Raw genomic sequence first — 23811 nt, 5'->3', positions numbered from 1 at the left:
ACATGGGTGTATCAGTTCATCAACAGAACACATGGGTGTATCAACAGAACACATGGGTGTATCAGTGAAACAACAGAAAGTACTAAACACAGAGGAACCCTGAGATAGTTCCATCCAAACTACAATGACCCCTCTTCCATGATTAACAGCCACAGAGCCAAGTCTGCCGCCTTAAATCATGACGTAGGTGGTAGCCTTGGCTTGGCAGCTATGCTGCTACGCGGAAGAGTAGACGGAAAGATAAGGATTTCACTAATGAAGCTGTACTGTGACCCAAAATCCACCCTTCCTCCTACACAGTACTTTGACCAGGGCTCTGGGCGAAAAAAGTATTGAGAATAAGGTGCCATTTGATTGGCTATGAAAAGCCACCCTTCCTCCTACACAGTACTTTGACCAGGGCTCTGGGCGAAAAAAGTATTGAGAATAAGGTGCCATTTGATTGGCTATGAAAAGCCACCCTTCCTCCTACACAGTACTTTGACCAGGGCTCTGGGCGAAAAACAGTATTGAGAATAAGGTGCCATTTGATTGGCTATGAAAAGCCACCCTTCCTCCTACACAGTACTTTGACCAGGGCTCTGGGCGAAAAAAGTATTGAGAATAAGGTGCCATTTGATTGGCTATGAAAAGCCACCCTTCCTCCTACACAGTACTTTGACCAGGGCTCTGGGCGAAAAAAGTATTGAGAATAAGGTGCCATTTGATTGGCTATGAAAAGCCACCTGACATTTACTCCTGAGGTGCTGAACTGCTGCACCCTCGACAACTACTGGTATTATTATTATCTGACCCTGCTGGTCATCTATGAACATTTGAACAACTCGAAGAACGATCTGGCCTTAATGGCCATGTTCTGTTTTGTTAATCTTAATCTTATAATCTCCACCCGGCACAGCCAGAAGAGGACTGGCCACCCCTCAGAGCTTGGTTCCTCTCTAGGTTTCTTCCTAGGTTCCTGCCTTACTAGGGAGTTTTTTCCTAGCCACCGTGCTTCTACATCTGCATTGCCTGCTGTTTGGGGTTTTAGGCTGTGTTTCTGTACAGCACTTTGAGATATCAGCTGATGTAAAAAGGGCTTTGAAAAATATTTGATTTGAGAGTCTAAACTAAGTGCCAGGTCAGGGAAAGTTTCCTTCATGTTGACATCATCACATTAAAAACATTATCATCAAATGTATACATTAACACATTGGTGCATTATCTTCTTTGGGATCGGTGTCCCGTCCACGGGGCAGTTGAGCTAACGTAGGCTCAGGCGATTAGCATGACGTTGTAAGTAACAAGAACATTTCCCAGTACATAGTGTCACGCCCTGGTCGTTATATTTTGTGTTTTTGGTATATGTTTGGGTAAGCCAGGGTGTGACATGGGTTTATATGTTGTGTTTTCGTATTGGGGTTTGTAGTAATTGGGATTGTGTATGATTAGGGGTGTGTCTAGTTAGGCTTGGCTGTCTGGGGCGATTCTCAATTGGAGTCAGCTGCTTATCGTTGTCTCTGATTGGGAACCGTATTTAGGCAGCCTGAGTTCGCGTTGTATTTTGTGGGTGTTTGTTCCTGTCTTAGTGTTGTAGTCACCAGATAGGTTTTCGTTTCGTTTGTTGTTTTCATTTACAGTTATTTCATGTACCGCTATTATCTTCATTAAAGTCATGAGTAACCTACACGCTGCATTTCGGTCTGACTCTCTTCATACAACAGACGAACGACGTTACAGAAACACCCACCACTCACAGACCGAGCAGCGTGTGAACTGGCAGGAGCTAAAGGAGGACGTTATGGACAGCAGAAGCATGGAGTATACTACGTGGGAAGAAATCGACAGGTGGGCGGCCGACCCAGAGCGAGTGCAGGAGCCCGCCTGGGATTCCCTACAGCAATGCGAGGAGGGCTATAGACGTATGGATTCGAAAAGGAAAGCACGGCTATACAGAGCGAAAACGGAAAGTAACGGGGGAAAGCGCAGAGAGAGAGTGGCTGAGTCAGGAGTCAGACCTGAGCCTACTCTCCCTGTTAATCGTGAAGAACAGTTGCAGTGGGAGAGACTGCACCATTTGGATATTTGGACATGGGAGGAGGAATTAGACGGTAAAGGACCCTGGGCGCAGCCGGGAGAATATCGCCGTCCCAAGGAGGAAATAGAAGCAGCTAAAGCGGAGAGGCGCAGGTATGAGGAAGCAGCACGGCGACGCGGTTGGAAACCGGAAAGTCACCCCAAAAAATTAATTGGGGGGGGGCTAGAGGGGAGAATAGTTATGCCAGGTAGGAGACCTGCGCATACTCCCTGTGCTCACCGTTGGGCTAGAGAGACCGGGCAGGCACCGTGTTATGCTATGGAGCGCACAGTGTTTCCAGTGCGGGTGCAGAGCCAGCTGCGACACATACCAGCCCTTCCTATTGGCCGGGCTAGAGTGGGCATCGAGCCAGGTAAGCTTGGGCAGGCTCGGTGCTCAAGAGCTCCAGTGCGCCTGCACGGTCCGGTCTATCCAGAGCCACCTCTACACACCAGTCCTCCGGTAGCAGCTCCCCGCACCAGGCTTCCTGTGTGTGTCCTCGCGCCAGTACCACCAGTTCCAGCACCACGCACCAGGCCTCCAGTGCGCCTCGCCTGTTCAGCGCAGCCAGCGCTTTTCTCCTCTCCTGCGCTGCCGGAGTCTCCCGCCTGTTTAGCTCAGCCAGAGCCTTTCTCCTCTCCTGCGCTGTTGGAGTCTCCCGCCTGTTTAGCTCAGCCAGAGCCTTTCTCCTCTCCTGCGCTGCCGGAGTCTCCCGCCTGTTTAGCTCAGCCAGAGCTTTTCTCCCCTCCTGCGCTGTTGGAGTCTCCTGCCTGTTTAGCGCAGCCAGAGCCTTTCTCCTCTCCTGCGCTGCCGGAGTCTCCAGTCTGCCCAGCGCCGCCAGTACTCCCAGTCTGCCCAGTCTGCCCAGTGCTCCCAGTCTGCCCAGTCTGCCCAGTGCTCCCAGTCTGCCCAGTACTCCCAGTCTGCCCAGTCTGCCCAGTGCTCCCAGTCTGCCCAGTGCTCCCAGTCTGCCCAGTCTGCACAGTACTCCCAGTCTGCCCAGTCTGCCCAGTGCTCCCAGTCTGCCCAGTGCTCCCAGTCTGCCCAGTGCTCCCAGTCTGCCCAGCGCCGCCAGTCGGCCCAGCGTCGCCAGTCTGCCAGGATCCGCCAGAAATGCCAGTCTGCCAGAAGTGCCAGTAGATCGGCCAGACAACCTGAATACATACAATCTAAATACACTGTCCAATTTACAGTAGCTATTACAGTGAAATAATACCATGCTATTGTTTGAGGAGAGTGCACAGTTTTGAACATGAAAAGTTATTAATAAACAAATGAGGCACATTTGGGCAGTCTTGATACAGCATTTCTAACAGAAATGCAATGGTTCATTGGATCAGTCTAAAACTTTGCACATACACTGCAAAATAAAAATTGTAGCTGGGCTGGAAAAATACATTATGGCATTTCTCTTGCATTTCAAAGATGATGGTACGGCAAAAAATTCCAAATAAATGGTAGTTTTTTTCCGTTGCATTATCTTTTACCAGATCTATTGTGTTATATTCTCCTACATTCCTTTCACATTTTCACAAACCTCAAAGTGTTTCCCTTCCAATGGTACCAAGAATATGCAAATCGTTGATTCAGGTCCTGAGTTACAGGCAGTTAGATTATCACATCAATACATGTTATATAAATACATCATCACATTGATACATTATCAAATGTGTACATTAACACATTGGTGCATTATCACAGTAATACATAAACTAGTAATACATTATCACATCAATACATTATATATTAATACATCACATTGATACATTATCACATCAATACATTATATATTAATACATCATCACATGAATACATTATCACCTCAATACATTATATATTAAAACATTACCACATTAATACATCACATTAATACATTATTACATTATTACATCAACACATTATATATTAATAGACCATCACATTAATAAAGTATCACATCAATACATTATATAGTTATACATCATCACATTAATACATTATCACATTAATACATGCTATATTAATACAGTATCGTCACATGAATAAATTATCACATCACTGCACGATTTATTAATACATCATCATGTTAATACATTATCACATGAATGAATGATATTATCACAGTATGTAGTAATACGTCACAGTAATACATCATCCCATTAATACATTATATATTAATACATTATCACAACACATTATATATTAATACATTTCACCTCAATACATTATATAGTACACTATTATCACATTAATACATGATCACATGAATACATGATCACATTAATACATTATCACATTAATACATTACATATTAATACACCATCACATCAATATAGTATCACATTAATACATTATCACATTAATACATTATCACATTAATACATTATCACATTAACACATTTTATCACATCAATTCATTACATATTAATACACCATCACGTCAATACAGTATCACATCAATACAGTATCACATCAATACAGTATCACATTAATACAGTATCACATTAATACATTATCTCTCTTTACATACCGGTCACCCACTTGTCATACATCCATACATTGGTTCTGCTGCCAGCTTTCCTTCTGAACTGTAATGAGCTCCCATCGCTGTATAAAGGAGCTACAGCATATAGGTCCCCCTCTAAAAGAACAGAACCCACGTTACAGCAAGGAAGCAGAGACATTCAATAATTCATTGCATCCTAGTAAACAATATAGACATTTTATAAGGTATTTCTACTGGACTTGATTAGGTATGATCTTATGTCACACACAGAGACACACACAGACACACAGACACACACAGAGACTCACAGAGACACACAGACACACACAGAGAGACACACACAGACACACAGAGACTCACAGACACACACAGAGAGACACACAGACACACACAGACACACAGAGACACACACAGACACACAGAGACACACAGACACACACAGACACACAGAGACACACAGACACACAGACACACACAGACACACAGAGACTCACAGACACACACAGACACACAGAGACACACAGACACACACAGACACACAGAGACACACAGACACACACAGACACACAGACACACACAGACACACACAGACACACAGAGACACACAGACACACAGACACACACAGACACACACAGACACACAGAGACTCACAGACACACACAGACACACAGAGACTCACACAGACACACACAGACACACAGAGACACACAGAGACACACACAGACACACAGACACACAGAGACACACAGACACACAGAGACTCACAGACACACACAGAGAGACACACAGACACACACAGACACACACAGACACACAGAGACACACACAGACACACAGAGACACACAGACACACACAGACACACAGAGACACACAGACACACACAGACACACACAGACACACAGAGACTCACAGACACACACAGACACACAGACACACAGAGACACACAGACACACACAGACACACAGAGACACACAGACACACACAGACACACAGACACACACAGACACACACAGACACACACAGACACACAGAGACTCACAGACACACACAGACACACAGAGACTCACAGACACACACAGACACACAGACACACACAGACACACAGAGACTCACAGACACACACAGAGAGACACACACAGACACACACAGACACACAGAGACACACACAGACACACAGACACACACAGACACACAGAGACACACAGACACACACAGACTCACAGACACACACACAGAGACACACACAGAGACACACACAGACACACACAGAGACACACACAGAGACATTCAATAATGAAAACGTACGTATTCAACGCCAACGGATCTGATTAACCAACCTTTGGACTACATGACCAAAGGTATGTGGACACCTGCTCGTCAAACATCTCATTCCAATTCAAAATCATGGGCATCAATATGGAGTTGGTCCCTCCCTTTGCTGCTATAACAGCCTCCACTCTTCTGGGAAGGCTTTCCACTAGATGTTGGAACATTGCTGCTATAACAGCCTCCACTCTTCTGGGAAGGCTTTCCACTAGATGTTGGAACATTGCTGCTATAACAGCCTCCACTCTTCTGGGAAGGCTTTCCACTAGATGTTGGAACATTGCTGCTATAACAGCCTCCACTCTTCTGGGAAGGCTTTCCACTAGATGTTGGAACATTGCTGCTACAACAGCCTCCACTCTTCTGGGAAGGCTTTCCACTAGATGTTGGAACATTGCTGCTACAACAGCCTCCACTCTTCTGGGAAGGCTTTCCACTGGATGTTGGAACATTGTTGAGGGGACTTGCTTTTATTCAGCCACAACAGCATTAGTGAGGTCGGGGCACCACTGATGTTTGGCCTGGCTCGCAGTCAGCATTTCAATTCATCCCAAAGGTGTTTGATGTGGTTGAGGTCAGGGCTCTGTGTAGGCAAGTCCACACTGACCTCGACAAACGATTTCTGTATGGACCTCGCTTTGTGCTCGGGGGCATTGTTATACTGAAACAGGAAAGGGACTTCCCCAAACTGTTGCCACAAAGTGGAAAGTACAGAATTGTCTAGAAGGTCATTGTACGCTGTAGATTTCCCTTCACTGGAACTAAGGGGCCCGAACCATGAAAAACAGCTGCAGACCATTATTCCTCCACCAAACTTTACAGTTGGCACTATGCATTGGGAAAGGTAGCGTTCTCCTGGCATCCGCCAAACCCAGATTCATCCGTTGGACTGCCAGATGGTGAAGTGTGATTCATTACTCCAGAGAACGCGTTTCCACTGCTCCAGAGTCCAATGGTGGCGAGCTTTACACCACTCCAGCATTGCACATGGTGATCTTAGGCTTGTGTTCGGCTGCTCGGCCATGGAAACCCATTTCATGAAGCTCCAGACTAACAATTATTGTGTTGACGTTGCTTCCAGAGGCAGTTTGGAACTCGGTAGTGAGTGTTGCAACCGAGGACGGAGGGTTTTTACACGCTACACGCTTCAGTGGTCCCGTTCTGTGAGCTTGTGTGGTCTACCACTTCGCAGCTGAGCCGTTGTTGCTCCTAGACGTTTCCACTTCACAATAACAGCACTTACAGTTGACAGGGGGGCAGCTCCAGCAGGGAAGAAATGTGACGAAATGACTTGTTGGAAAAGTGGGATCCTATGACGGTGCCACGTTGAAAGTCACTGAGCTCTTCAGTAAGGCCATTCTACTGCCAATGTTTACTTATGGAGATTGCATGGCTGTGTGCTTGATTTTATAAACCTGTCAACAACGGGTGTGGCTGAAATAGCTAAATCCACTCATTTGAAGAGGTGTCCACATACCTTTGTATATATAGTGTGTTATCTGCCACTGAACCACTGAACGTTAAGTTTGTACTGTAGGGAAGACAACAGTCGACAGCTATGTCCTCAACATACCTACAGTGAGGGAGAGTGCATTCTGGGAGTAAACGTAAGGAGAGAGTCCAGTGCCTTCGTAACTCTCCACAATCTCAAGTGTGTGATTGGGCAACTGAGAATACTGTGGCATAAACACAAGAAAAACACTCATCAACACAGGAACCAAAGATCACAGTGGGCAAATCACAAATGGCACCCTATTCCCTATGTAGTGGACCTAGTGTTGGACTAGTAGCCAGCAGGTAGCCTAGTGGTTAGAGTGTTGGACTAGTAGCCAGCAGGTAGCCTAGTGGTTAGAGTGTTGGACTAGTAGCCAGCAGGTAGCCTAGTGGTTAGAGTGTTGGACTAGCAGGTAGCCTAGTGGTTAGAGTGTTGGACTAGCAGGTAGCCTAGTGGTTAGAGTGTTGGACTAGCAGGTAGCCTAGTGGTTAGAGTGTTGGATTAGTAGGTAGCCTAGTGGTTAGAGTGTTGGACTAGCAGGTAGCCTAGTGGTTAGAGTGTTGGACTAGTAGGTAGCCTAGTGGACCTAGTGTTGGACTAGTAACCAGCAGGTAGCCTAGTGGTTAGAGTGTTGGACTAGTAGCCAGCAGGTAGCCTAGTGGTTAGAGTGTTGGACTAGTAGCCAGCAGGTAGCCTAGTGGTTAGAGTGTTGGACTAGTAGCCAGCAGGTAGCCTATTGGTTAGAGTGTTGGACTAGTAGCCAGCAGGTATCCTAGTGGTTAGAGTGCTGGACTAGTAGCCAGCAGGTAGCCTAGTGGTTAGAGTGCTGGACTAGCAGGTAGCCTAGTGGTTAGAGTGTTGGACTAGCAGGTAGCCTAGTGGTTAGAGTGTTGGACTAGTAGGTAGCCTAGTGGTTAGAGTGTTGGACTAGCAGGTAGCCTAGTGGTTAGAGTGTTGGACTAGTAGGTAGCCTAGTGGACCTAGTGTTGGACTAGTAACCAGCAGGTAGCCTAGTGGTTAGAGTGTTGGACTAGTAGCCAGCAGGTAGCCTAGTGGTTAGAGTGTTGGACTAGTAGCCAGCAGGTAGCCTAGTGGTTAGAGTGTTGGACTAGTAGCCAGCAGGTAGCCTAGTGGTTAGAGTGTTGGAATAGTAGCCAGCAGGTAGCCTAGTGGTTAGAGTGTTGGACTAGTAGCCAGCAGGTAGCCTAGTGGACCTAGTGCTGGACTAGTAGCCAGCAGGTAGCCTAGTGGTTAGAGTGTTGGACTAGTAACCAGCAGGTAGTCTAGTGGACCTAGTGCTGGACTAGTAGCCAGTAGGTAGCCTAGTGGACCTAGTGTTGGACTAGTAGCCAGCAGGTAGCCTAGTGGTTAGAGTGTTGGACTAGTAGCTAGCAGGTAGCCTAGTGGTTAGAGTGCTGGACTAGTAGCCAGCAGGTAGCCTAGTGGTTAGAGTGTTGGACTAGTAGCTAGCAGGTAGTCTAGTGGTTAGAGTGCTGGACTAGTAACCAGCAGGTAGCCTAGTGGTTAGAGTGTTGGACTAGTAACCAGCAGGTAGCCTAGTGGACCTAGTGCTGGTAGCCTAGTGGTTAGAGTGTTGGACTAGTAGCCAGTAGGTAGCCTAGTGGTTAGAGTGTTGGACTAGTAGCCAGCAGGTAGCCTTGTCATACATCCATACATTGGTTAGAGTGTTGGACTAGTAGCCAGCAGGTAGCCTAGTGGTTAGAGTGTTGGACTAGTAGCCAGCAGGTAGCCTAGTGGTTAGAGTGTTGGACTAGTAGCCAGCAGGTAGCCTAGTGGTTAGAGTGTTGGACTAGTAGCCAGCAGGTAGCCTAGTGGTTAGAGTGTTGGACTAGTAGCCAGCAGGTAGCCTAGTGGTTAGAGTGTTGGACTAGTAGCCAGCAGGTAGCCTAGTGGTTAGAGTGTTGGACTAGCAGGTAGCCTAGTGGTTAGAGTGTTGGACTAGCAGGTAGCCTAGTGGTTAGAGTGTTGGACTAGCAGGTAGCCTAGTGGTTAGAGTGTTGGATTAGTAGGTAGCCTAGTGGTTAGAGTGTTGGACTAGCAGGTAGCCTAGTGGTTAGAGTGTTGGACTAGTAGGTAGCCTAGTGGACCTAGTGTTGGACTAGTAACCAGCAGGTAGCCTAGTGGTTAGAGTGTTGGACTAGTAGCCAGCAGGTAGCCTAGTGGTTAGAGTGTTGGACTAGTAGCCAGCAGGTAGCCTAGTGGTTAGAGTGTTGGACTAGTAGCCAGCAGGTAGCCTATTGGTTAGAGTGTTGGACTAGTAGCCAGCAGGTATCCTAGTGGTTAGAGTGCTGGACTAGTAGCCAGCAGGTAGCCTAGTGGTTAGAGTGCTGGACTAGCAGGTAGCCTAGTGGTTAGAGTGTTGGACTAGCAGGTAGCCTAGTGGTTAGAGTGTTGGACTAGTAGGTAGCCTAGTGGTTAGAGTGTTGGACTAGCAGGTAGCCTAGTGGTTAGAGTGTTGGACTAGTAGGTAGCCTAGTGGACCTAGTGTTGGACTAGTAACCAGCAGGTAGCCTAGTGGTTAGAGTGTTGGACTAGTAGCCAGCAGGTAGCCTAGTGGTTAGAGTGTTGGACTAGTAGCCAGCAGGTAGCCTAGTGGTTAGAGTGTTGGACTAGTAGCCAGCAGGTAGCCTAGTGGTTAGAGTGTTGGAATAGTAGCCAGCAGGTAGCCTAGTGGTTAGAGTGTTGGACTAGTAGCCAGCAGGTAGCCTAGTGGACCTAGTGCTGGACTAGTAGCCAGCAGGTAGCCTAGTGGTTAGAGTGTTGGACTAGTAACCAGCAGGTAGTCTAGTGGACCTAGTGCTGGACTAGTAGCCAGTAGGTAGCCTAGTGGACCTAGTGTTGGACTAGTAGCCAGCAGGTAGCCTAGTGGTTAGAGTGTTGGACTAGTAGCTAGCAGGTAGCCTAGTGGTTAGAGTGCTGGACTAGTAGCCAGCAGGTAGCCTAGTGGTTAGAGTGTTGGACTAGTAGCTAGCAGGTAGTCTAGTGGTTAGAGTGCTGGACTAGTAACCAGCAGGTAGCCTAGTGGTTAGAGTGTTGGACTAGTAACCAGCAGGTAGCCTAGTGGACCTAGTGCTGGTAGCCTAGTGGTTAGAGTGTTGGACTAGTAGCCAGTAGGTAGCCTAGTGGTTAGAGTGTTGGACTAGTAGCCAGCAGGTAGCCTTGTGGTTAGAGTGTTGGACTAGTAGCCAGCAGGTAGCCTAGTGGTTAGAGTGTTGGACTAGTAGCCAGCAGGTAGCCTAGTGGTTAGAGTGTTGGACTAGTAGCCAGCAGGTAGCCTAGTGGTTAGAGTGTTGGACTAGTAGCCAGCAGGTAGCCTAGTGGTTAGAGTGTTGGACTAGTAGCCAGCAGGTAGCCTAGTGGTTAGAGTGTTGGACTAGTAGCCAGCAGGTAGCCTAGTGGTTAGAGTGTTGGACTAGTAGCCAGCAGGTAGCCTAGTGGTTAGAGTGTTGGACTAGTAGCCAGCAGGTAGCCTAGTGGTTAGAGCGTTGGACTAGTAGCCAGCAGGTAGCCTAGTGGTTAGAGTGTTGGACTAGTATCCAGCAGGTAGCCTAGTGGTTAGTGTTGGACTAGTAGCCAGCAGGTAGCCTAGTGGTTAGAGCGTTGGACTAGTAGCCAGCAGGTAGCCTAGTGGTTAGAGTGTTGGACTAGTAGCCAGCAGGTAGCCTAGTGGTTAGTGTTGGACTAGTAGCCAGCAGGTAGCCTAGTGGTTAGAGTGTTGGACTAGTATCCAGCAGGTAGCCTAGTGGTTAGTGTTGGACTAGTAGCCAGCAGGTAGCCTAGTGGTTAGAGCGTTGGGTCAGTAACCAGCAGGTAGCCTGGTGGTTAGAGGCAGGTAGCCTAGTGGTTAGAGCGTTGGACTAGTAGCCAGTAGGTAGCCTAGTGGTTAGTGTTGGACTAGTAGCCAGCAGGTAGCCTAGTGGTTAGTGTTGGACTAGTAGCCAGTAGGTAGCCTAGTGGTTAGTGTTGGACTAGTAGCCAGCAGGTAGCCTAGTGGTTAGTGTTGGACTAGTAGCCAGCAGGTAGCCTAGTGGTTAGAGCGTTGGACTAGTAACCAGCAGGTAGCCTAGTGGTTAGTGTTGGACTAGTAGCCAGCAGGTAGCCTAGTGGTTAGAGTGTTGGACTAGTAACCAGCAGGTAGCCTAGTAGTTAGAGCGTTGGACTAGTAACCAGCAGGTAGCCTAGTGGTTAGAGTGTTGGACTAGTAACCAGCAGGTAGCCTAGTGGTTAGAGCGTTGGGTCAGTATCCAGCAGGTAGCCTAGTGGTTAGAGTGTTGGACTAGTAGCCAGCAGGTAGCCTAGTGGTTAGAGTGTTGGACTAGTAGCTAGCAGGTAGCCTAGTGGTTAGAGTGTTGGACTAGTATCCAGTAGGTAGCCTAGTGGTTAGAGTGTTGGACTAGTAGCCAGCAGGTAGCCTAGTGGTTAGAGTGTTGGACTAGTAGCCAGCAGGTAGCCTAGTGGTTAGAGTGTTGGACTAGTAACCAGCAGGTAGCCTAGTGGTTAGAGTGTTGGACTAGTATCCAGTAGGTAGCCTAGTGGTTAGAGTGTTGGACTAGTAGCCAGCAGGTAGCCTAGTGGTTAGAGTGTTGGACTAGTAGCCAGCAGGTAGCCTAATGGTTAGAGTGTTGGACTAGTAACCAGCAGGTAGCCTAGTGGTTAGAGTGTTGGACTAGTATCCAGTAGGTAGCCTAGTGGTTAGAGTGTTGGACTAGTAGCCAACAAGTAGCCTAGTGGTTAGAGGCAGGTAGCCTAGTGGTTAAAGTGTTGGACTGGTAGCCAGCAGGTAGCCTAGTGGTTAGATTGTTGGACTAGTAGCCAGCAGGTAGCCTAGTGGTTAGAGTGTTGGACTAGTAGCCAGCAGCTGGCTAGTGGTTAGAGTGTTGGACTAGTAGCCAGCAGGTAGCCTAGTGGTTAGAGTGTTGGACTAGTAGCCAGCAGGTAGCCTAGTGGTTAGAGTGTTGGACTAGTATCCAGTAGGTAGCCTAGTGGTTAGAGTGTTGGACTAGTAGTCAGCAGGTAGCCTAGTGGTTAGAGTGTTGGACTAGTAGCCAGCAGGTAGCCTAGTGGTTAGAGTGTTGGACTAGTAGCCAGCAGGTAGCCTAGTGGTTAGAGTGTTGGACTAGTAGCCAGTAGGTAGCCTAGTGGTTAGAGTGTTGGACTAGCAGGTAGCCTAGTGGTTGGACTAGTAGCCAGCAGGTAGCCTAGTGGTTAGAGTGTTGGACTAGTAACCTGCAGGTAGCCTAGTGGTTAGAGTGTTAGATTAGTAGACAGCAGGTAGCGTAGTGGTTAGAGTGTTGGACTAGTAACCTGCAGGTAGCCTAGTGGTTAGAGTGTTAGATTAGTAGACAGCAGGTAGCCTAGTGGTTAGAGCGTTGGACTAGTAACCAGCAGGCAGCCTAGTGGTTAGAGTGTTGGACTAGTAGCCAGCAGGTAGCCTAGTGGTTAGAGTGTTGGACTAGTAGCCAGAAGGTAGCCTAGTGGTTAGAGGCAGGTAGCCTAGTGGTTAGAGTGTTGGACTAGTAGCCAGCAGGTAGCCTAGTGGTTAGAGCGTTGGACTAGTAACCAGCAGGTAGCCTAGTGGTTAGAGTGTTGGACTAGTAGCCAGCAGGTAGCCTAGTGGTTAGAGTGTTGGACTAGTAGCCAGCAGGTAGCCTTTTTTAATTTTTATAATTTTGACCAGGGCTCATAGGGAATAGGGGGGCATTTGGGACATGAAAACATGATGGAACATATCAAATCAAACTTTATTTGTCACATGTGCCGAATACAACAAGTGTAGACTTTACCGTGAAACGATGAATACAACATGTGAAATGCTGACAAGGCCTTAACCAACAGTGCAGTTCAAGAAGAGTTAAGAAAATATTTACCAAGTAGGCTAAGGTAAATAATTATCATAAATGACATAGCAATCAATCATCACCATGCTGGGTGGACGACCTATGAACTATAGTGAGAAAGCCCTGCTGGGAGGACGACCTATGAACTATAGTGAGAAAGCCCTGCTCGGTGGACTAACTATGAACTATAGTGAGAAAGCCCTGCTGGGAGGACGACCTATTAACTATAGTGAGAAAGCCCTGCTGGGAGGACGACCTATGAACTATAGTGAGAAAGCCCTGCTCGGTGGACTAACTATGAACTATAGTGAGAAAGCCCTGCTGGGTGGACTAACTATGAACTATAGTGAGAAAGCCCTGCTGGGAGGACGGCCTATGAACTATAGTGAGAAAGCCCTGCTCGGTGGACTAACTATGAACTATAGTGAGAAAGCACTGCTGGGTGGACGGCTTTTCCACTTTCCTTAACACTCTCGGCTGTCAGCACATACTGTATATGTCTCCCCACAGGAGACAGGGTTCAATCCTGATCTCCAACCTTCCTACTACTCAGTTTCTACAACTGTCTAAGAAAGCATAAAATAAACAAATCCTCACCAGCTTCCAGCACTGGGGCTTGTTCCCATTGGTCCCACAGACAAACAGACTGTCCTGAAACTTCTGGATAACAGTGATGACATTCTTACATGGACCCTGGGAAAGGGTTAGAATCAGAACATTAGAATCAGAACGTTAGAATCAGAATGTTAGAATCAGAACGTTAGAGCTAATTGTTTATAAAAGCGTGTGTTGTGTATAGTGTCAAACATCAAAACAAAAAAAGTTTGTAATCACAGTATATCGCTACAAAAAAAATTCTAAAGCAACCGTTGAAGGTCCAACACCAGTGAGAAAATCGACTCTCTTACTGCATGAGTTCAACCTGATCAACAACTAAATAGAAAGTGGGACTTTAAGCTTTGGGAAACAGATGAACAATAAAGTTGGCAGGGTGTAAGTGGCCCTAGAAAAACAGACGAGTTTAAGAGAGATTGAAAGAAAAGCCAAAGAAATCCAAGATAACTTAGACTTGGATATAGCGCACCTAGCATCGAGGATAGACAATACGGAAGCCAAAACTACCAGTGCAAACCCAAACCCATTCACTAAATTAAACCCTGAAGTGTCCATCATCACAGCAGGCCAACCATTCAAACAAGGAGAGGATGTGATGGAGAGAGCTGGATACTTCTGACAGAGGGATCCCGATGCAGGACCTAGCAGCAGCAGAGTAGATGTAGACCTAGTAGCAGTAGAGTAGATGTAGACCTAGTAGCAGTAGAGTGGATGTAGACCTAGTAGCAGCAGAGTGGATGTAGACCTAGTAGCAGCAGAGTGGATGTAGACCTAGTAGCAGCAGAGTAGATGTGAGACCTAGTAGCAGCAGAGTAGATGTAGACCTAGTAGCAGTAGAGTGGATGTAGACCTAGTAGCAGCAGAGTGGATGTAGACCTAGTAGCAGCAGAGTAGATGTGAGACCTAGTAGCAGCAGAGTAGATGTAGACCTAGTAGCAGTAGAGTGGATGTAGACCTAGTAGCAGTAGAGTGGATGTAGACCTAGTAGCAGCAGAGTGGATGTAGACCTAGTAGCAGCAGAGTGGATGTAGACCTAGTAGCAGCAGAGTAGATGTGAGACCTAGTAGCAGCAGAGTAGATGTAGACCTAGTAGCAGTAGAGTGGATGTAGACCTAGTAGCAGTAGAGTGGATGTAGACCTAGTAGCAGCAGAGTAGATGTAGACCTAGTAGCAGCAGAGTGGATGTAGACCTAGTAGCAGTAGAGTAGATGTAGACCTAGTAGCAGTAGAGTGGATGTAGACCTAGTAGCAGTAGAGTAGATGTAGACCTAGTAGCAGTAGAGTGGATGTAGACCTAGTAGCTGCAGAGTGGATGTAGACCTAGTAGCAGCAGAGTGGATGTAGACCTAGTAGCAGCAGAGTAGATGTAGACCTAGTAGCTGCAGAGTTAATGTGAGACCTAGTAGCAGCAGAGTGGATGTAGATCTAGTAGCTGCAGAGTTAATGTGAGACCTAGTAGCAGCAGAGTGGATGTAGATCTAGTAGCAGCAGAGTGGATGTAGACCTAGTAGCAGCAGAGTTAATGTGAGACCTAGTAGCAGCAGAGTGGATATGAGACCTAGTAGCAGCAGAGTGGATGTAGACATTTACATTTACATTTAAGTCATTTAGCAGACGCTCTTATCCAGAGCGTTACCTAGTAGCAGCAGAGTAGATGTAGACCTAGTAGCAGCAGAGTAGATGTAGACCTAGTAGCAGCAGAGTGGATATGAGACCTAGTAGCAGCAGAGTGGATGTAGACCTAGTAGCAGCAGAGTGGATGTAGACCTAGTAGCAGCAGAGTGGATGTAGACCTAGTAGCAGCAGAGTGGATGTAGACCTAGTAGCAGCAGAGTGGATGTAGACCTAGTAGCAGCAGAGTGGATGTAGACCTAGTAGCTGCAGAGTGGATGTAGACCTAGTAGCTGCAGAGTAGATGTAGACCTAGTAGCAGCAGAGTGGATGTAGACCTAGTAGCTGCAGAGTAGATGTAGACCTAGTAGCAGCAGAGTGGATGTAGACCTAGTAGCAGCAGAGTGGATGTAGACCTAGTAGCAGTAGAGTGGATGTAGACCTAGTAGCTGCAGAGTAGATGTAGACCTAGTAGCAGCAGAGTGGATGTAGACCTAGTAGCAGCAGAGTGGATGTAGACCTAGTAGCAGCAGAGTGGATGTAGACCTAGTAGCAGCAGAGTGGATGTAGACCTAGTAGCAGTAGAGTGGATGTAGACCTAGTAGCAGCAGAGTGGATATGAGACCTAGTAGCAGCAGAGTGGATGTAGACCTAGTAGCTGCAGAGTGGATGTAGACCTAGTAGCAGCAGAGTGGATGTAGACCTAGTAGCAGCAGAGTAGATGTAGACCTAGTAGCTGCAGAGTTAATGTGAGACCTAGTAGCAGCAGAGTGGATGTAGATCTAGTAGCTGCAGAGTTAATGTGAGACCTAGTAGCAGCAGAGTGGATGTAGATCTAGTAGCAGCAGAGTGGATGTAGACCTAGTAGCAGCAGAGTTAATGTGAGACCTAGTAGCAGCAGAGTGGATATGAGACCTAGTAGCAGCAGAGTGGATGTAGACATTTACATTTACATTTAAGTCATTTAGCAGACGCTCTTATCCAGAGCGACTTACCTAGTAGCAGCAGAGTAGATGTAGACCTAGTAGCAGCAGAGTAGATGTAGACCTAGTAGCAGCAGAGTGGATATGAGACCTAGTAGCAGCAGAGTGGATGTAGACCTAGTAGCAGCAGAGTGGATGTAGACCTAGTAGCAGCAGAGTGGATGTAGACCTAGTAGCAGCAGAGTGGATGTAGACCTAGTAGCAGCAGAGTGGATGTAGACCTAGTAGCAGCAGAGTGGATGTAGACCTAGTAGCTGCAGAGTGGATGTAGACCTAGTAGCTGCAGAGTAGATGTAGACCTAGTAGCAGCAGAGTGGATGTAGACCTAGTAGCTGCAGAGTAGATGTAGACCTAGTAGCAGCAGAGTGGATGTAGACCTAGTAGCAGCAGAGTGGATGTAGACCTAGTAGCAGTAGAGTGGATGTAGACCTAGTAGCTGCAGAGTAGATGTAGACCTAGTAGCAGCAGAGTGGATGTAGACCTAGTAGCAGCAGAGTGGATGTAGACCTAGTAGCAGCAGAGTGGATGTAGACCTAGTAGCAGCAGAGTGGATGTAGACCTACTAGCAGTAGAGTGGATGTAGTACCAAGTGGATAGCAGCAGCAGGATATGAGACCTAGTAGCAGCAGAGTGGATGTAGACCTAGTAGCAGCAGAGTGGATGTAGACCTAGTAGCAGCAGAGTGGATGTGAGACCTAGTAGCAGCAGCAGAGACCTGGATGTGTAGACCTAGTAGCAGCAGAGTGGATGTAGACCTAGTAGCAGCAGAGTGGATATGAGACCTAGTAGCAGCAGAGTGGATGTAGACCTAGTAGCTGCAGAGTGGATGTAGACCTAGTAGCAGCAGAGTGGATGTAGACCTAGTAGCAGCAGAGTGGATGTAGACCTAGTAGCTGCAGAGTGGATGTAGACCTAGTAGCAGTAGAGTAGATGTAGACCTAGTAGCAGCAGAGTGGATGTAGACCTAGTAGCAGCAGAGTGGATGTAGACCTAGTAGCAGCAGAGTAGATGTAGACCTAGTAGCAGCAGAGTGGATGTAGACCTAGTAGCAGCAGAGTGGATGTAGACCTAGTAGCAGCAGAGTGGATGTAGACCTAGTAGCAGCAGAGTGGATGTAGACCTAGTAGCAGCAGAGTAGATGTAGACCTAGTAGCAGCAGTAGATGTAGACCTAGTAGCAGCAGAGTGGATGTAGACCTAGTAGCAGTAGAGTAGATGTAGACCTAGTAGCTGCAGAGTAGATGTAGACCTAGTAGCAGCAGAGTGGATGTAGACCTAGTAGCAGCAGAGTGGATGTAGACCTAGTAGCAGCAGAGTGGATGTAGACCTAGTAGCAGCAGAGTGGATGTAGACCTAGTAGCAGCAGGTGTTACCGTTATCAGGTCCGTTATCAGATGTTACCGTTATCAGGTGTTACCGTTATCAGGTGTTACTGTTATCAGGAGTTACTGTTATCAGGTGTTACCGTTATCAAGTCCGTTATCAGGTCCGTTATCAGGTGTTACCGTTATCAGGTGTTACCGTTATCAGGTCCGTTATCAGGTCCGTTATCAAGTCCGTTATCAGGTCCGTTATCAGGTGTTACCAGTATCAGGTCCGTTATCAGGTCCGTTATCAAGTCCGTTATCAGGTCCGTTATCAGGTGTTACCGGTATCAGGTCCGTTATCAGGTGTTACCGTTATCAGGTCCGTTATCAGGTGTTACCGTTATCAGGAGTTACCGTTATCAGGTGTTACCGTTACCAGGTGTTACCGTTACCAGGTGTTACCGTTATCAGATGTTACCGTTATCAGGTCCGTTATCAGGTCCATTATCAGGTCCGTTATCAAGTGTTACCGTTATCAGGTGTTACCGTTATCAGGTGTTACCGTTATCAGGTCCGTTATCAGGTCCGTTATCAGGTCCGTTATCAAGTCCGTTATCAGGTGTTACCGTTATCAGGTGTTACCGTTATCAGGTCCGTTATCAAGTCCGTTATCAGATGTTACCGTTATCAGGTGTTACCGTTATCGGGTCCGTTATCAGGTCCGTTATCAGGTGTTACCGTTATCAGGTGTTACCGTTATCAGGTCCGTTATCAGGTGTTACCGTTATCAGGTGTTACCGTTATCAGGTCCGTTATCAGGTGTTACCGTTATCAGGTGTTACCGTTATCAGGTGTTACCGTTATCAGGTCCATTATCAGGTGTTACCATTATCAGGTGTTACCGTTATCAGGTCCGTTATCAGGTGTTACCGTTATCGGGTGTTACCGTTATCAGGTCCGTTATCAGGTGTTACCATTATCAGGTGTTACCATTATCAGGTCCGTTATCAGATGTTACCGTTATCAGGTGTTACCATTATCAGGTGTTACCACTATCAGGTGTTACCACTATCAGGTGTTACCGTTATCAGGTCCGTTATCAGGTGTTACCGTTATCAGGTGTTACCGTTATCAGGTGTTACCGTTATCAAGTCCGTTATCAGGTGTTACCGTTATCAGGTCCGTTATCAGGTGTTACCGTTATCAGGTCCGTTATCAGGTGTTACCGTTATCAGGTCCGTTATCAGGTGTTACCGTTATCAAGTCCGTTATCAGGTGTTACCGTTATCAGGTGTTACCATTATCAGGTGTTACCGTTATCAAGTCCGTTATCAGGTGTTACCGTTATCAGGTCCGTTATCAGGTGTTACCGTTATCAGGTCCGTTATCAGGTGTTACCGTTATCAGGTCCGTTATCAGGTGTTACCATTATCAAGTCCGTTATCAGGTGTTACCGTTATCAGGTGTTACCGTTATCAGGTGTTACCGTTATCAGGTCCGTTATCAAGTCCGTTATCAGGTGTTACCGTTATCAGGTGTTACCGTTATCATGTCCGGTATCAGGTCCGTTATCAGGTGTTACCGTTATCAGGTCCGTTATCAGGTGTTACCGTTATCAGGTGTTACCGTTATCAAGTCCGTTATCAGGTGTTACCGTTATCAGGTGTTACCGTTATCATGTCCGGTATCAGGTCCGTTATCAGGTGTTACCGTTATCATGTCCGGTATCAGGTCCGTTATCAGGTGTTACCGTTATCAGGTCCGTTATCAGGTGTTACCGTTATCAGATCCGTTATCAGGTGTTACCGTTATCATGTCCGGTATCAGGTCCGTTATCAGGTGTTACCGTTATCAGGTCCGTTATCAGGTCTATTATCAGGTGTTACCGGTATCAGGTCCGTTATCAGGTGTTACCGTTATCAGGGGTTACCGTTATCAGGTCCGTTATCAGGTGTTACCGTTATCAGGTGTTACCGTTATCAGGTCCGTTATCAGGTCCGTTATCAGATGTTACCGTTATCTGGTGTTACCGTTATCAGGTGTTACCGTTATCAGGTGTTACCGTTATCAGGTCCGTTATCAGGTGTTACCGTTATCAGGTCCGTTATCAGGTCCGTTATCAGGTGTTACCGTTATCAGGTGTTACCGTTATCAGGTCCGTTATCAGGTCCGTTATCAGGTGTTACCGTTATCAGGTCCGTTATCGGGTCTGTTATCAGGTCCGTTATCAGGTGTTACCGTTATCAGGTGTTACCGTTATCAGGTCCGTTATCAGATGTTACCGTTATCAGGTCCGTTATCAGATGTTACCGTTATCAGGTCCGTTACAGCATGTTGCGTAACATCATCATTCGTACCGAGGCAGAGCATATCATAAACCCCAATTAAATTGTTGTACAAAATGGGCATGTAAATAGCCTTCTAATAATGAGTTAATTTCCTTCCCTTTAGTTGAGCTGACACCCTGTTCCGTGGAAAAACAGCAGTGCCAGGATCTTGGACCAGCAGCAAAAACAGCTGACAGGCCAAGCAACGCCCCAGAACTGACATGAACCAAGCTCATATTGATGTTTTGGAACTGGGGAGAGAGAAAAATCTACCGCAGATTGAGGTCCTGATTTTACAACAAGAGCTACAGCAAATTCAGAAACAGGAACTCCTTCAGGGAAACAAATGACCAATGTGTAAAGAATGCTGATCTTTATATTTATTAAAACAATTATTTATTAAAACAATGCTTTACCTAGCAGTTTGGTGTCCTCCAGTCTTGTGTTCTGGTTCTTTGATTTCTACCCTGTATGGTACTGAGATAAATACATTTGAATATAGATAGCCTAATTAGGAATTGCACGTGTCAATGACAGCATTCCAATTGGCATCAGCAGCATGGCCATCTTCTCCATTCTCCCCAGGTAGGTCCTCCTCAGGTAGGTCCTTCTCAGCCAGGTCCTCCTCAGTCTCCTCAGCCAGGTCCTTCTCAGCCTCCTCGGGTAGGTCCTCCTCAGCCTCCTCGGGTAGGTCCTCCTCAGCCTCCTCGGGTAGGTCCTCCTCAGCCTCCTCGGGTAGGTCCTCCTCAGCCTCCTCGGGTAGGTCCTCCTCAGCCTCCTCGGGTAGGTCCTCCTCAGCCTCCTCGGGTAGGTCCTCCTCAGACTCCTCGGGTAGGTCCTCCTCAGACTCCTCGGGTAGGTCCTCCTCAGCCTCCTCGGGTAGGTCCTCCTCAGCCTCCTCGGGTAGGTCCTCCTCAGCCTCCTCGGGTAGGTCCTCCTCAGCCTCCTCGGGTAGGTCCTCCTCAGCCTCCTCGGGTAGGTCCTCCTCAGCCTCCTCGGGTAGGTCCTCCTCAGCCTCCTCGGGTAGGTTCTCCTCAGCCTCCTCGGGTAGGTTCTCCTCAGTAAGGTCCTCCTCAGTCTCCTCAGGTACGTCCTCCTCAGTCTCCTCAGGTACGTCCTCCTCAGCCTCCCCAGTTAGGCCCTCCTCAGGTAGGTCCTCCTCAGTCTCCTCAGCCAGATCCTCCTCAGTCTCCTCAGGTAGGTCCTCCTCAATCTCCTCGGGTAGGTCCTCCTCAGTCTCCTCGGGTAGGTCCTCCTCAATCTCCTCGGGTAGGTCCTCCTCAGTCTCCTCGGGTAGGTCCTCCTCAGTCTCCTCGGGTAGGTCCTCCTCAGTCTCCTCGGGTAGGTCCTCCTCAGTCTCCTCGGGTAGGTCCTCCTCAGTCTCCTCGGGTAGGTCCTCCTCAGTCTCCTCGGGTAGGTCCTCCTCAGTCTCCTCGGGTAGGTCCTCCTCAGTCTCCTCAGGTAGGTCCTCCTCAGTCTCCTCAGGTAGGTCCTCCTCAGTCTCCTCAGGTAGGTCTTCTTCAATCTCCTCAGGTAGGTCCTCCTCAGTCTCCTCAGCCAGATCCTCCTCAGTCTCCTCGGGTAGGTCCTCCTCAGTCTCCTCGGGTAGGTCCTCCTCAGTCTCCTCGGGTAGGTCCTCCTCAGTCTCCTCAAGTAGGTCCTCTTCAGTCTCCTCAGGTAGATCGTCTCCTTGTCTCTTGCCAAAGTTATACAGAACTGCAACTGCAGTAATGATTGTCAGGGTAGTGTCCATCTTCGTGCAGAGCCTTCAAGCAGGGGGTTCTTTTGTTCCACACTCCAAAAACTCTCTATGAGAGCTCTTGTCAGGATATGAGAGGTGTTGTATTCTCTCTCTTCAGGTGCCTGGGGCTTTAAAAGGAGAGTCATAAGGTACCCACGACAGGCATATCCATTGTCACCTAGTAGGGGGCCTTCATATGCTCCCCTTTCCAGCATTGCACACAGTTGACTATTGTCAAAGATTCTGCTGGCATGGCTGGATCCTGGCCATTTAGCTAGGATGTTGGTGAGCTGACCTTTGACAACACAGACAGCCTGCACGTTGATAGAGCAGTAGGATGTTGGTGAGCTGACCTTTGACAACACAGACAGCCTGCACGTTGATGGAGCAGTAGGATGTTGGTGAGCTGACCTTTAACATCACAGACAGCCTGCAGGTTGATGGAGCAGTAGGATGTTGGTGAGCTGACCTTTAACATAATAATAATAATAATAATAATATATGCCATTTAGCAGACGCTTTTATCCAAAGTGACTTACAGTCATGTGTGCATACATTATACGTATGGGTGGTCCCGGGGATCGAACCCACTACCCTGGCGTTACAAGCACCATGCTCTACCAACTGAGCTACAGAAGGACCAGCCTGCAGGTTGACGGAGCAGTAAGATGTTGGTGAGCTGACCTTTAACATCAAAGACAGCCTGCACGTTTCCGATTACAGAATACTTCTCCATTCTAACCACCAAGGTTGGGAATATGAATGTGTGTCCAGTCTATTGCCCCTCTATTGACCTGGGAATCTAGCTCTCCTGTAAAATCCAGCTGCTGTTCCCTCTGTAGGACTGAACCTGATGTACTCATTCTTCAGACCGGCAATTGCAATGGACACTCCGACTACAATCCTGCAGACGGTTGACTTGTGAAGTCCAAAAAGGCCCCCATCCGCTCTCCGGTTACATAGAACCGTAGGGCCACCAGGAGCTGCAGTAGTGGGTGTACAGCCACGATCCTATCCCTCCCATACTTCATGTTTGGTCTTTCTTTCCAGTTACATTACAGCGTCCTTGGAGAAGCAGTATCTCCTTGACAACTCATCGTTATCATGAAACTCAACAGGATTCAACCTGTCTCTAATTATTCTCTGAGGAACTCTGTCGTTTTGGTCTCTCCACGGTATATATGCTGCCCATTTTATCAGTTAAACCACCTCAAATGGCAGTTTAGAATTAATCTCCAATCTAAGTTAATATTTAAAACATTTTTTTATCTAGGTTTAAAGTGAAAACTAAATTTAGATTAGAGGAAGGATTTCATTTAACTAGGATTAGTTGGTGTAACAAGATTAATAGATAAAACCAGTTTAAGGGGTTATCCATGTTGGTGCAACTCACCCACAATGTGGGCTGGGCATCATGCAGGCGCATGACATTATAATAAAATCAATCAATCAATCATATTAATATGGACAGATACCATTCAAACATTATCATATTAAAAACACACAACAGTCAGGTGCACTTTGCTTCTACACCTGCATTGCTTGCTGTTTGGGGTTTTAGGCTGGGTTTCTGTACAGCACTTTGATATATCAGCTGATGTACAAAGAGCTATATAAATACATTTGATTTGCTAGTAATGTTGAAGGGTAAATTAGATCAAAAGTTATATATTATTCAGACAGCGGGGGGAAATGGAACCATTATTGTGTGTGTATTTCCATGCTATGCTGAGTGCTGATCCTCTGACCCTGAGGAAGTCTCTAAGTACTCCTAGTAGACACTAATATGAATCAACTTTCTATAAAAACCTGTCAGTTAATATAGTTTTATATACAATTTATATTGTTGATTATAATCTGTCAGTTTATACAGAATAATACAAATATTCCAAAACATGCATCCAGTTTGCAACAACTGCAAAATATGTGGCAAAGCAATGCCCTTTTTGTCCTGAATACAAAGTGTTATGTTTTGGGCAAATCCATACAATACATTACTGAGTAC

The 23811-nt window shown here is 47.0% G+C and overlaps 1 protein-coding gene across 1 annotated transcript in view; it reads right to left on the bottom strand.

The window, feature by feature from the left end:
- Window positions 1-23811, bottom strand: part of sema7a (semaphorin 7A) — an 82079-nt gene that overhangs the window by 39386 nt on the left and 18882 nt on the right. The window contains exons 4-6 of the mRNA XM_046352129.1: window positions 13821-13916; window positions 7444-7546; window positions 4566-4676 (exon numbers count right to left, since the gene is read on the bottom strand). Of these exons, the coding sequence (XP_046208085.1) occupies window positions 4566-4676; window positions 7444-7546; window positions 13821-13916 (310 nt within the window). The remainder of the gene's footprint in view (window positions 1-4565; window positions 4677-7443; window positions 7547-13820; window positions 13917-23811) is intronic.

Source organism: Oncorhynchus gorbuscha, linkage group LG06, assembly GCF_021184085.1.
Source record: "Oncorhynchus gorbuscha isolate QuinsamMale2020 ecotype Even-year linkage group LG06, OgorEven_v1.0, whole genome shotgun sequence".
NCBI classification, from domain to species: Eukaryota; Metazoa; Chordata; class Actinopteri; order Salmoniformes; family Salmonidae; genus Oncorhynchus; species Oncorhynchus gorbuscha.
The sequence above is the reverse complement of the archived record's forward strand: the minus strand, read 5'-3'. Positions and strand labels throughout refer to the sequence as shown.